Source organism: Danio rerio, chromosome 17, assembly GCF_049306965.1.
Source record: "Danio rerio strain Tuebingen ecotype United States chromosome 17, GRCz12tu, whole genome shotgun sequence".
Lineage (NCBI taxonomy): Eukaryota > Metazoa > Chordata > Actinopteri > Cypriniformes > Danionidae > Danio > Danio rerio.
Genome location: NC_133192.1, coordinates 26,144,946 through 26,159,136, shown reverse-complemented (window position 1 = coordinate 26,159,136; position 14,191 = coordinate 26,144,946). Strand labels below are relative to the sequence as shown.

The 14,191-nt window shown below is 34.0% G+C and overlaps 1 protein-coding gene across 3 annotated transcripts in view; it reads right to left on the bottom strand.

The window, feature by feature from the left end:
* stac (SH3 and cysteine rich domain) overlaps window positions 1-14,191 on the bottom strand; it is a 41,735-nt gene that overhangs the window by 15,131 nt on the left and 12,413 nt on the right. For 2 of the 3 annotated variants that reach the window (XM_009293069.5, XM_073928563.1), the window contains exon 3: window positions 4,910-5,010. In XM_009293069.5, coding sequence (XP_009291344.1) covers window positions 4,910-5,010 — 101 coding nt within the window. Of the gene's footprint in view, window positions 1-4,909; window positions 5,011-7,253; window positions 7,284-14,191 lie in introns of all 3 variants that reach the window. The other variant, XM_001344434.9, reaches the window with a different exon arrangement.

Genomic DNA, 14,191 nt, shown 5'->3' with positions numbered 1-14,191 from the left:
GCTTGCAACTCCACCTCTGAAGCTGTAGTTTGAAACATAGTCCCTGGCTGTATTCTATTCACAGTTATCCCCCTATGCCATATTCATTTAGAACATTCCAACATTTTAACATGGAATAATTTTTTAAAAAGAATTAAGGTCATCTCTCTTAGGTGTAATTTGCATTCAAAGTATTTTTACAGATCAGTTTATATCGTTCTTCATGTTTACAATTACATTGCCAATGTAGTACACTTTGAAAACATTATAGTCATTTTGAACACAGCCATGGCTCATAACAAAAGCTATAGGTGACCTATTATTTAAAAGCGGAATTTAGGTTATGTCTCCAAAGCTTGTGAGAACAAAAACATATCATACGGTAATGCTTTTAATTTATAGTAGGTTATTTATTAAGTATCTGTACTGTATATGACATGGGCCTGTTGGTTAGAACATTTCTGCAGTGGTTTGCATGTGTCAAATTGTAATAGTAGACTTTTCAAAAAAAATTTAAAATACACAATATTCTACTACTATAATAATAATAATAATAATGATAAAAATAATAATCATCATCACCATTATTATTAACTTTTGGAGAAATACTGGTCACTACATCGTTCTTTTCCCAAATGATGCATCGTACTATTATAGTTCAGCCGCAAGTTACGTTGGTGTTTGGGAAATGCACCCCTGAACAAATATGGCTGCTTATTATCACAAAATAAAACCAGCATCAATTATTGTAAAAAAGTACATCTAAACAAACCACAAAAGAGATGTAAACATTGATTTTTACAAAGTATTCTTAAACTAAGAAATAAAAAATTTCAGAATTGCTAATTATTTCTTTGCGTGTTTTGTGAAACCCGTGTTAAACATGTCCGTGTTATATATATACTCATTATATGCCCTGATTTGATGTTGGTTTGGTTCCTTTCAGAGCAAATACATTAAGGGAAGTTTTGTACATCATCAAAAAATCTTAAAATAGTTTGAAGTAATTTTCATTTCACAAATAAATCAGTAAAATGCTAAATAAAAGGTCATTACCCTTTTTTACCAAAATGTATATGACTAACCCAGACCCAATTTTCTTTTTAAACTTCTTCAAATGTCAATAAAAGTCATTTAGTTTAATATTGTTTTTAAATACGCATGAACAGATATTTTACAGTGTATATATTCAGTCATAATGTACACTAGTATAACTGCTGCATTACTACATGTGGTTCAAGTCTAATAAAACAGGGGTTTTGTCATGACTTAATTCAATATTAGTCCGACAGCATTCATCTTCATTTTCAGAAGCACTGTTTAAATGATCCTTAATGAGGCAAAGTAACTGGATTATAGTGTCTAAACTCATTTGAATGATTATATACTCATAAGACAAATTTCCACAGGGATTCGTTGGTTCAAATGATTAAAACACAAGCACTTGCAGCATTATATTTAGCATCATGGAGCAAATGCACAGCCTTTGTAAAAGACTCGCTGTGCTCACCAAGCCCTTATTTGTATTTGTTGTGTTAAATCCAAGCAGGGTGTCTATTCAATCAGCATCACAAATCTGCTTTGAAGACTTCATCGTTAGCCACGACTGGGGTTGGAGACTAATTTAAGTACCACTTGAACCCAGAGACGAGCTCTCTAGTGCTGCTACGTCACATTTCTCCAAGAGCTCGCTGGAGGAAGCGTGCAAAGAGACATGAAGTAGATGCTAATAAATGCATTTAACACAAGTGAAGTGTCAGGGAGCACGTACCCGCTAAGAATGAAGTGAGTCAACCGAAATAAACTTCCATGTGATTAATTTGTTTAATCAACCAAAAGAACAATAATAGCCACACCATGCGACGCTCGCTTGGCACATAATGAGGGTTTTAATGGTTGACTAACAACAACCAGGACTGAGCTCATGTCATGCTGGTAGAACAGCACTCGTACAGCTCAAAGGTTCTCACTGATCAGACAAGCCAAAAGAAATAAACAGAGTATAAAAATAGAGCAAAAGTGGAATTAGAGCTGAATCCTGTGGGGAGTTGTTCTCTTTTTAATCCTGACCCCCCACAGCCATATTTTCCATCTGCGAGAGTCCACTACATCATCATCGGGGAGACTCGTACAACTCCAGACTCAACCCACCACACAATCTGAAGCACAGTGTTTTTTCCATTTCCTGTGTTGATGACCTCATAGTGTAGTAACAGAATCAGAAGTGCTTGGTTCCAGAAATCAAAACACTGATCAAAGATTCTATCCAAAGTTCATTGTTAATAGGGCTATTGATTTTAAAGCGAAAACTTACAGAGAGTTAGTATAAATTGAAAGGATTTTTGTCACATATATTGCATATTTTATAGCAAGAGAGTATTTAGAGGAACTCTCTACAATTTTTTTTTTTTTTTCCATTTTTTAATCAATTCAGTAGACTGTATGGTCAGGAGCACTTGTAGCTTACATTAGCATAGATCATTGAATCAGATTAGAGCATCTCGCTTCAAAATAACCAAATAGTTTTACTATTGAAATCTTAATCCTTCTGTAGTTACATTGTGTAAAAAAATGACAAAAAAAAAAAAGAAAAGTTTTTTGTAGACTGATATGTCAAGGAACTATAGCCTCGTTCTAGCGTAATAATCAAGAAACTCTTGAAAATAGGTTCAAACATCAATTGTTTACTCAGTAAAAATATCCGTAAATTAACAGATTTCGCTATTTTGTGATTCATGTTTTTATTTTTTTAATATGTATTCTTTTGAATCACATTAACCTTAAAAAGTTGGAAAATGTAATAGTTTAATAGTTAAAAGTGATATATTATCTAAGATGATGTTTTATTTTATGCTGCAGAAATCTTGTGATAAGCTGTCAACACATTTTCTGTTATTTTACAGACTTATTTCTCTATATTTTTCTTATAAATTATATTATTTCAAAAATGGTAATCAAAGTCACTTTGTTGAACTGTAGAGTTGAATTTTTAAAATCAAAAGTAGACAGAGCAGAGGTTAATATCCCATTAAGATATTAACAACCATAAATAGATGGAAAACACAAAAAATGGAAACTATAATAAACATATTTTTGACAGTGTAGGAGAATTTTAAAATGTGTTGATTTTCAAAAATAATTGAGCGTTTCTTTAATTAAATAATGCAACCTGATATTTTCATCGGTTCAGCATTGTGATGTCTATTGGCCATCGGCAATGGACGATGGCATCGTCTATTGACCCAACCCTAATATAGTATTTTTAAAAGCATATTTAATCTCTTAAGGCCCAAGGTGTTTTTTTACAGCATTTTTTATTTCTTTTTGCTATTTGGGCTTATAGGAACCTAATTAGAATAAAACCTAAGTATCATCTTTTACAATGATGTACTTTTAGAGAAAAAATTATCTCCATATATGTGGACTCCATGTCCGAATTTACATAAAACACTTTTTCCTGACTGTTCTTTAATCCATTAATAACATACATATTTTTTAACATGTTTTGACTATCAGAGAGTGAAAACAACATGTTTTGCCCATTTTGTACAGTTAAAAATAGTGTTTGGGACATTTCATGTGCTGCAAAACAGTTGCAGGTTGACATTGTATGTTTGTAACAAAATACAAAACATTCAAAATACTTTAAATAGCCACTTAAGAGCTAAAATGTGCTGTCCACATATGTGGCCACTAAGCCCTAGGAGGTTAAGGAGAGTTTACATCTTTTATTTAGATAAAACAATATAGACAGGAAAGCAAAGAATTGGCAAAGGACCTTAAGCAGGAATCAAACTCAGGTTGGCATGAACTAGACATGAACTCACCAGAACTACTGCCAACAAATAGAATATACAGTATTGTATAAACACAGTACATTAGCATTAAAACGTTTAGGCTCAGCAAGATTCTTAAATGATTCTGAAAGATGTCTTATACTTTTCAAGGTAGCATTACAGTAAATAGCAATAACTGTCTTCTATTCTTTTGTTCTTTTCTATTTGTATTCTATTGTATTTTCTTATTTCTGTTTGTTTTTGTGATGGCAAATAACTGACAATAATTTGTCAGTTATTAGTGTTACTACACTTTTCAGATGTCTTGTCACATGATCCATCAGTTATCACTATTATATGCTGATTTGCTGCTCAAGAAACTTTTAACATTCATGTTAAAACTAGTTGGGCTGATTAATGTTTTTTGGAGGAAACTTCTTTTTAAGACTCTACAGGTGAACTTTTTACATAATTTTAGTACAACTCAGACTTTTAGTTCTACATGCCAATAGGTTTTTGAGAAAGCTGTAAACTTGTTCTTAAGGTCAATCGTTCTCTGAGAAACCTGACTCACTCCTGTTCTGCACTGAAGCCATGGAAAAACCAATGGAAATTTTAGCACTCTTTTTCCTATTTGCCATTTTTTTAGTGTGTGTCGGGGGCGTGTGAATTTCCCTGAAGAGTCGTGACTTGTGGGTCCCCTGAGTAGAGCACAGAGGTGTTTACATGATAGATGCATCCTGATATTGCGTATCAACTATCCCATCCTTCCTCTATCTCACTTTCTCTAGTACACACTGGAGGATCATTAGCATTCATACTCGCACACCAATTCACAGAAGGAAAAGACAGACTGATGAATCACACTTTCAAATAACCAAAAATATCACTGCGAAGAGTAACATATCTTTACACTCACACACTACAAATCTTCACCTACTGCCAGAAAGGAACACAAGGAAAGTGCTATAACAAATTATATGTAGGCTGCTTTTAGTGTGTTTTCTTTGCAACAGTATCAGTTTTAAGCACTGACCAGTAAATACCAATGAATACTTGTTTAGCTTCACATTCAAGTTTCAAGATTATCCAAATATCAACAAAAACAAACAAAGTATCAAATACGGAAATCACACAGAAAACAAATATCTCACCAGTTTCCCCATGCATCTCTGCTGTCCAACTCCATCTAGGCACTTGTGATGGATTCCCATCTTGCAGGCTTTGCACCGAAGGCCCAGCTTAGCATTGGTGCCTAGCAATCGAGATCATTTTCGATTATTATCAGGGTTAAAAGACTTCAGAGAACAAATATATTGAACATGAAAGATACACTCTTAAAAATAAAGCTTCCAAAAACAATTTTTCCTGGATGTTCATTTAGCTGTGGCGACTCCAGAGTAATAAAGAGACTATATTTAAATGCCTACTGTATATACATTTTTTTATTGATAAACACGCAGGGTGGTGCAGTGGGTAGCTCTGTTGCCTAACAGCAAGAAGGTTGTTGGTTTGAGTCCCGGCTGGGTCACTTGGCATTTCTGTGTGGCATGTTCTTCCCGTGTTGGCATAGGTTTCCTCCAGGTGCTTCGGTTTCCTTCACAGATCAAAGACATGTGCTATAGGCGAATTGGGCAAACTAAATTGTCCATAGTGTATGTGTGTATGTCCTGGTCCTCCAGGTTGGGGGTTGAGCATTGGGCTAACAACCCACCCTGAAAAATTAGATGTTACGAAACATCAACATGGTGTGGCTAAATATCAACTTCAATATAAACAGCGCTTGTAATAAGTAAGTAAAAGATATTAAAGCTGAAAAATTTGGAAGTTTAATCTATTTTAAGTTATCGGGATTTAAACATTTAAGTTAATTCAAAGAAGACAGCACATTTGGTCAACTCAATTAATTGAGGTATCGAGTTCCCATTACTCAAACGAACTGAGAAAATCACTATCCTCAACTCATTTGAGTAGTCTTAACCTATAAGGGTTTACAGTGCATGAACGATAAATGTTGTTCAGACTGAATAACTAGTGTATTTATAAGAGTGTATCTTTAAATTAAATAAATAAAAAATCTATTGCAAAACACATGAATAATAAATGCATGGTAATTGACAAGCAGTATTATTAAGATCAAAGTTTCCTTATTTTCATTCACTATTACATCTCACAACATGTAATCTCAAATAACTGTGTTTTGCATATTGTTACTAAAGGGTTAAAACATTAAAGGGCTGCAATTCTGCAAGTGTTTAGGTTGCTTCAGTTTCCATTTCTTATGCCTAAAAAAGAAGATGCCTTAAAAGCAGCTCATCAAATGATCGATTCACAGTCCCAGAAACACTTGCAGAATTCAAACTTATTAGTAAAACTGGAAACAGGAAAAGCAGGTGTTAATGCTGAACCGAACAGAAACAGCTGAAGACAAACAAGAGCAAAGCGTACATTTGTACAAGACATCATCTAATAAAACAGCGCTCTTAATGTAATTGTGTTCTTCTGTTTGCTCAATTTTACAGTTTGATATCATCACACCTGGTGCTGAGAACTGGGATTAAGAGATGCTGTTTTATTGATTCAATAGAAGGAAGAGTGATAGAAGAAAGAGTATAATTTCTTTGATTTCAATATTTGTACATAATATTATGTTCATAACAAAACATTTGATCACATTGCATTTAAAATAAAAAAATAATGATAGCCAAATCCACCAAGGGACAACAAACATTCTCTGCACTTCACTCTGGCTCAATTAAATAATAATGAAACACTCTTCTAAATGCTCCACCAATGATTTGTTAAAACATTAACATTAAATCACTCTTCTTTCTTACAGCTAGTGCTTAATGTATTCAATAACAAACAAAAAAAAAACCCTCTTTCGCACCAATTACGGTCTTTGTATGATCTTTGAGTAATGGAGAATTAATCAGGCCTAATTGCCTCTCAGAAATTAAAATCCTGCACAGAGGCAATTTAAACATAAACAGATTTTGTTGTGGTGAGTCAATAAATACTAATAACTGAAATTATATTCACCTTTCCAGCTGTTTTCTGAGAGCAGCCTTATTGAAAAATAAAACCACCTACTGGTTATAATAACATTTTACTCTCTTCTCCAATGTTACATTAACTTTAAACCTCGGTAATAAAAAAAAAAAACCTTGTTTACACTTTATAACAACGGCATGCATATAGCAAAGCTCGAAACACAAAATAAAAATATTCCTATGACTGTAACAAGAAACATCAGAAAAAACAATTCCTTCACAGAGTAAGCGGATTGAGATCGATCGCTCTGAGGAAAAATTGTATCAAGCATCAGGCTGGCAAGCATATGAGGAGTTTCTTCTTCATATGCATTTCCTGGGAGTGCTGAAGAAGTCATAATGAGTGCAGAAGCAGGACGAGGGTGGGCTGGGGTTGGGGGTGGGCGAACAGAGTTGGATTGGGTTTCTAAAGAGCTCAATTCATCATCAAACGGAACAGACTTACCGAAGACCTTGCCAGCTCCACCTTGGCAAGCTAAAAAATTACAGGAGAAAATCCCTCTTGTATTACAGTTGTTTCATGTGTTGAAAAAGAAAAAGGTGGTCATACATGACAACCTGACTTCATTTATAGCTCTTTTGATGTTGATTTTTAAAATAAACATGCTAACTGTCCAGTGCTTCCCACAGGTTTGAAATATACTTGCAGTGGTTGCCGAATTGAAACACAACATTTACCCAAATCACATATATAGGTAACTATGTGCGACAAACAATATATTATTTAATTTTTTAAACTATTTTTATATGTATTATGACACTGTTATACACTGTTTCTTTTTTTATGTTTAAAAGAAAAAGACATCCATAATTTCTCTTACTTTTATGCTATTCAGAACCATGTGCACCCACTGACAGGTCAAATCTGCTTTCTTTCACATTCAAAATAAACTTGAATGGCAAAGCATTTTAAATATGTATATAAAATAGCCTAATATATATATATTAACATCATCAAATTAATAAAATAAAAAGCAAATGTGAAATAAATGACAGAAAAAATAATAAAAACAGACAATATCTCTAAAAATATGATAATTGCAAGATTAAAACCATTATATTATTTAAACAAGGCAAATGCATTGATTAATCATTACTAATGGTGTACATATATTTTGCAGCCAGTTCAGACCAGTCATTTCATCCTCTTTGAGTATAAAGTTTTTCTGAGTCGTTTAGATTAAAAAAGGATTTATTTAATGTTTCTCTGGCTCTCGTGACTGTGCATGTGCAGCCAGCTGCAAAGCCAAGTAAAAGTACAGGCTTAAGTAAAAAGGTAACTCAAAAACCCATACGAGCTTTAGAAAACAAAAGGAAAAGTTGAATCCTGGACATTTTATGAGATTTAGAACCAGGGCCGGAAAAATTTCACCAAAAAGTCCCAAAAAGACACGCCTCTGTGGGTCTGCAGAGCATGTGAGACTGCGTGTTGACAGGTCTCGCTCACACAAAGCGAAACTGGTAAACGAGAGAAGATTTTCCACTACCGAATTGATTGCAGATGTTTGGTTATTGGGCGGATACAAAAAATGTAAGGAGATTAATAACAGTAAAACTAAAAATACTAATCACTAAAAATACCTAGGCGACCTGCCCAAGTAAAGTCTATGTGTGAAAAGCACTGCTGTCATTTACCCAAAACACATTTGTCCTTTAAAAAAAAACACAGGCAGTGTAAAAGGAGAAAAAAGTCAGATATGCAGTAATGACATAAAACACTACTATATTTGTTTATGATAACAATTAATTAATAATTCTTTTGAAGAGTGTTTTGTGCTGGTCCCTATAGGCTAGTTTATGCCTGTCATGTATATATAAAAATGACACTGAAATCATCAGTAGGTAGTGGCAAGTACCTGTCCTGAGAAGTGAATCACAAAATCATAACTAATTCAACTGATTTGTTCAAAAGAGCTGATTCATTCAGATATTAAGCCTAACTTGAATTGTAGGATCATTGACATCATCCCATAGTTTGGTTTGTATTCTGCACATAATAACATTACACATTGTTAAAACAACAATTAATATCACTATAGACAATTATTAATGCACAACATTACTTATTTTTCTAACTCTATTTATTTATACAGTTTGTGTGAACAGTCCATTAAAAATAAAAAATAAAAACTTAAAACTCTGTCATCATCTACAAACCCTTTTGTTTTTACAAATCTCTATGATTTTGCTTTTTATGTGAAATACAAAAGATGCCATTATGAGAAATGTCTATACGTTGAAAAAATCGATGTCCAAACCAAAAGAGGTCCAAGCAAACAACTATTCAGATATTCACTGTGTGGACTCTTTTTAAAATATATTCCTCAGAGAAAGAAATTTGTGGGGAGGGCAATCAATGCTTTTAATTAGGAGCAGCAATTAAAATATTTTCAGATTTGGAGTAGCTTTAAAATTTAATTGTTAGATGTAGCTTTTGTTTTGATTAATGAAACACGAATGTGAAATGATTAATAGGGTGAAAACAAAAGGCCCTGTGGCTATGAGAATGACTGTGTCACAGGGCTCATTTGCCCCTGTCTGCTACAACAAGCTGCTTCCAACCGTCCATCGATTAATCAAACATCACATGCCCAGTCCAGACTCTCTCATGCATCCCTCTGCTGATCACTTCAGCCTTTGCAAAAAATGTTTTTATGCATCTTTTATGGCTGAATGTGTGATTTTCTCGAGTTGAGAGGTGACACAACAACTCAAATAAAAAAATTCTATTTTACACCAGGCTTCAGTAACTTCCTTGAATTATACATTACAATATTTTGTCAAAGTCATGAAATGTTTAGACTCCAACTTTGGATTTTCTTGGCCTGAAGGAACTGAGAAATATATTTCAGCATTCAACAGCACTTGGATGTTATGCAGACTTAATTTTAATGTTGCTAATGTCATCAGTTGCCCAATGGGATGAGAATCCACCCACACAGACAGCCAACCATATTCCCAATGTGCTAAGCCTTCCTTTGTGCTTCGAAATACAGCGTGGCTTCAGTGTCTTTAGAAATAGATGCCTCGGCTCCAGCCAAACATGAGAGAGAACATCAGCATGAAAAACATGCAGCTCGCCCATCCAGAAATTGCTTTGTAAATTGATGACTGACATTTTTCAATAGACTTAATGCCGAGAATTAATCATCTTATTCTGATGAAGCACACAGTCAGTTCTTGGTCAGTAAATGAATATCTTTACAGCTGCACGATGGATCATTAAAACATTTGTCCTTTCGTTTTGTCACCCACACAGCTGAGTGGGTGTTTAGTGGGTGTTTCTTCAATTTTGGTCTTTTTGAAAAGGCACACTTTTCACCTGCTGACTACTTAAACGGCTGACTACTTAAACAGTTTGGTCATCTTTTACTTGTCCTACACTTGACCCTTGAAATTCTTTCTTTTGCTGAACACAAGAAGAAGATATTTTGAAGAATGCAGGTAACCAAACAGTAGAGGGTACCCAGTGACTTTACAGTCTTTTTTCTACTTTAAATGTATGGATTCCATCATTTTTCAGAATATGCAGGTGCGTATATAGGTGCAGGTGCAGGTTCAGCATATGCAATAAGTACTTAAATAAGTAAAAAGTAAAAATGTTGATTAAACTATCTCTCTAACACACCTACAAAGTTCGACAGTGAAAATATTTGCAACCAAAATAATTATTTTCTTTTGCTGAACACAAGAAGATATTTTAAAGAATGCTAGAAATCAATCAGTAGAGGGTACCCAGCGACTTTCTTTTTTCTACTAAAAGGCTGCAGCAAATGTCTGGTTACCATAATTTTTCTAAGCATCTTCTTTTGTGTTCATCAGAAAATTAAACTCATGCAGGTTTGCAACAACTCAAGGGTAAGTAAATGAGAACAAATGTAAATGTTTGATAAAGCTATCCCTCTAATTCACCTGCAATGATCAATAGTGCAAACTTTTTGCAACCAGAAGATTTGTTTTAAATACTTTCTAAATATCTGTAGTTTTTTACTCAATTAAAATGATCTCCAAATAAATGGTTCTCGAGTGATGCTGCAAAAAACACTGACACAATTGAATAAATATGTTAGAATAATATTATATAATAAAATTGTTGAAAATATTAAAATTCCTAATTTGCAATGAATACTCATAGTAGAAACACAAAAACAAAGGTAAAAGAACTAAATCTACACATTAAATGAATATATATTTTACTCATTCTCCACTTGATCCAGACCTGTGTGAAATTCTTTCTTTTGCTGAACACAAGAAGATATTTTGAAGAATGCTGGTAATCAAACATAAGAGACCCAGTGACTTTACCGTATTTTTTCTACTATTAAAGCTCAAAGGCTGCAGCAAATGTCTGCTTATCATCATTTTTTCAAATACCTTCTTTTGTGTTCAACAGGAAAAGAAACTCATACAGATTTAATTTACTAACTCAAAGCTAAATGTGATGTAAATGTTTGATTAAACTATCCCTCTAATTCAACTGCAATGTTCAACAGTAAAACTATTTGCAACCAGAGAATTATTTTCTTTAAATCCAGTTTTTACTCAATCAAAATAATTTCCTAAGTAATAAAAACTAATAGTTTTCAAGTGAAACTACGGAAAAAAAAGACACAATTGAATAGACCGGTTTAGCAAAATTGCTGTAAATAGAATAATTCCTCACTTATGATGAACATCATAGTTTATGAACGAAAAAATAATACAAAGACAAAGGTGAAACAACAAAATCTGCACATAAACTAAAAATATATTTTAAGGAAAAGTATATAAAAAAATTAATCTTGTGTTAAAAATATGCCTAAAGTTAAATGAATGATTAAACAAACTAGAAAAAACAATAAGCGCATAAATATATAAATGATCAATACATTTTTTTTTAATGCTAAATCAATAAACAATTAATGCATAAATAAACGCTATCTTTTGGCTTAGTGCCTGTTTTATCAGGGGTCGCCACAGCAGAATAGGCTGCAAATTATACAAATAGATGCATAAATAAACATTTTATGCATAAATAAACATTAAATAAAAATATAAATATTATTAAAGCATTTGGCGCCTAGCTCTGCACAGGAAGTTTGGCCAGAGGAGAAATGGTCGTGCCCAACTGAGCCTTGTTTCTCTCAAGGATTTTTTCCTTCACTTTCGTCAATTGGTGAAGTTTTGTTTCTCGCTACTGTTGCTACTGGCTTGCTTGGTTTGGTACTTGTGGAGCTGTGCATCGATGGATTTGTTCTTCTGTGTTTGGACTTTAAGCAGTAAAAATTAAACCACACTGAACTGAACTACTACTACTGAAAATTAGACTGACACGGTTTTAATTGGAATTTACTAGACGTTCTATGTTAAGCTGCTTTGACACAATCTACATTGTAAAAGTGTTATAGAAATAAAGATGAATTGAATATGTAAATATAAAAATAAATAAATAATCAAGGTAGTTTTAACAGTTTCACAGGAGACATAAAAATCCTCAACTTGAGCTGTAAACTGAACAGCACAGCAACAGGTTGGGTTTCAGTATCAGCAGCTCAAATATCCCGCTGACCACACCACTGGTTAGAACATGGAAAACAAAGGAATGTGATGCTGAAAGCCTGGTGTAATTCCGGTGTCCTGATATCCTGATATCTGATCCACATGCAGAGATTTGGGTCAATGGCACGTGCAAGCTCATATTTAATCAAGCTGTAGAGATTTGGGTCGAGCACAAGTGAACAGGTATCTGGTCCACCTGTGGAGATTCAGGTCACACACAGGTGTCCTGATATCCAGTCTACAAGTGGAGATGTCATGGTTTGCTATTTAGTAATTACCTGTTAGTCACAGCAAGAAACTGAGATTCAACACAAAGAAGCAGAACAGCCACACACACTCCACTCTGTTTTTCTTCTTTTTTTTCAGGCAGCTGGTGAGATCTCATAAAATTCAGTAATCAGAATGCTGAGGGATAATGAACCGACAGATCATTCCTCATCTATCGCTGCGCAAGCTCAGGTTTCTCTGCATTCACCACAAAGCTTTGAAATGCATCATTTGGCCGCTTGATGTCCTTTTCATGAGGATGTGCCAGGACTGGATCTGGAGCCCTGCCCTCATTAGTGTGCTCTTCTGAGGGAGTGTTAGTGAGGTAAAAAGGTGATGAGGCCTGACAGATCCATATGCCAGCCACAACTAGACTAGACACACTCGCCACACATCTAACACATACACACACACCTATCTAACACTCCTCAATACTCACTTTCTTTGCCATATTTATTATTATTTTTTAATGTGTGTGTGTGTGTGTGTATACTTTTAGGGTATAGTACAAGTATGCGAATTGGGACGCAGCATGTGTGTGTGTGTGTGAGTGAGTGTGTGTGTGTGTGTGTGTTCCTCATTGCTGTCAGATAAATAAATCTTTTTTTTTCAACAGGTGGACATCTGTTCACCTCACCACACACACACACAGACACACACAAACTGAGAGCAACAACTCCTTGTTGCCCTCTATTAGGATAAGCCCACAAATACCATAATGCTGGCTTAGCTGAGACATATGCTTTTAAATACCACACACAAGTAGAGAGTTTACAATCTCTAAACCATCTCAAGGTTGAGAACTATCTCACGACTGAAAAAATGCATAAATATGAAATTCTGAATGGGCTGCAGTTGACCTTATTTGACTTAATTCTGTCTTTTCAACACATACATCCTATTTTAATGCACTATTGAAACATGGTTTGCAATAATTTCATATGATAAAAACATCTGTCCATGAAAGTATCGGTTAATTAAAATGACAAAAGACTGATTTATTATTATTATATTATTGTAATCCACAGACCTTAGTTCATGTTAATCAGAGCAAATATTAATGCAGATTTAAGATCAGTTAAAGGGATGGATCACCTAAAATATGAGCATAATCAGTGGTGTACTGTAAAGAAACAAATTACAAATACTCAAACTCAGAAATTGTAATTTACTGAGTAGTTTTAAATTTGTGTACATTTATTTTCCCTTCAGAACATTTTCAGTGCTTTATTAGTAGTTTAACTTGACTACTTTCCTTAAACCTGCAGTCACTATACTTTATTTTTTCCTAGTCTATGGGGATGGGCTAAAATAATAATAAATTTGCATCATATTGAACAATTTTGGGACATGTTTAGGACAAGCGTCCTAGAAGATGCCCAAAATCTTTACATGCAATGACTGTTTAGACTGCATGTCACTGATGAGAAGATGGCGGATGTTTACTGCATGATGACTGAAATCAAGGAATGATGTTCAGATGCAAAAACCTCTAAATGTCCTCTGAAATGTTCTCCTAAAATAAGCATTTTTGTCAGCCTTCAATGTTTATGTTCAGTCTTTTCACTTAAAAGGCAA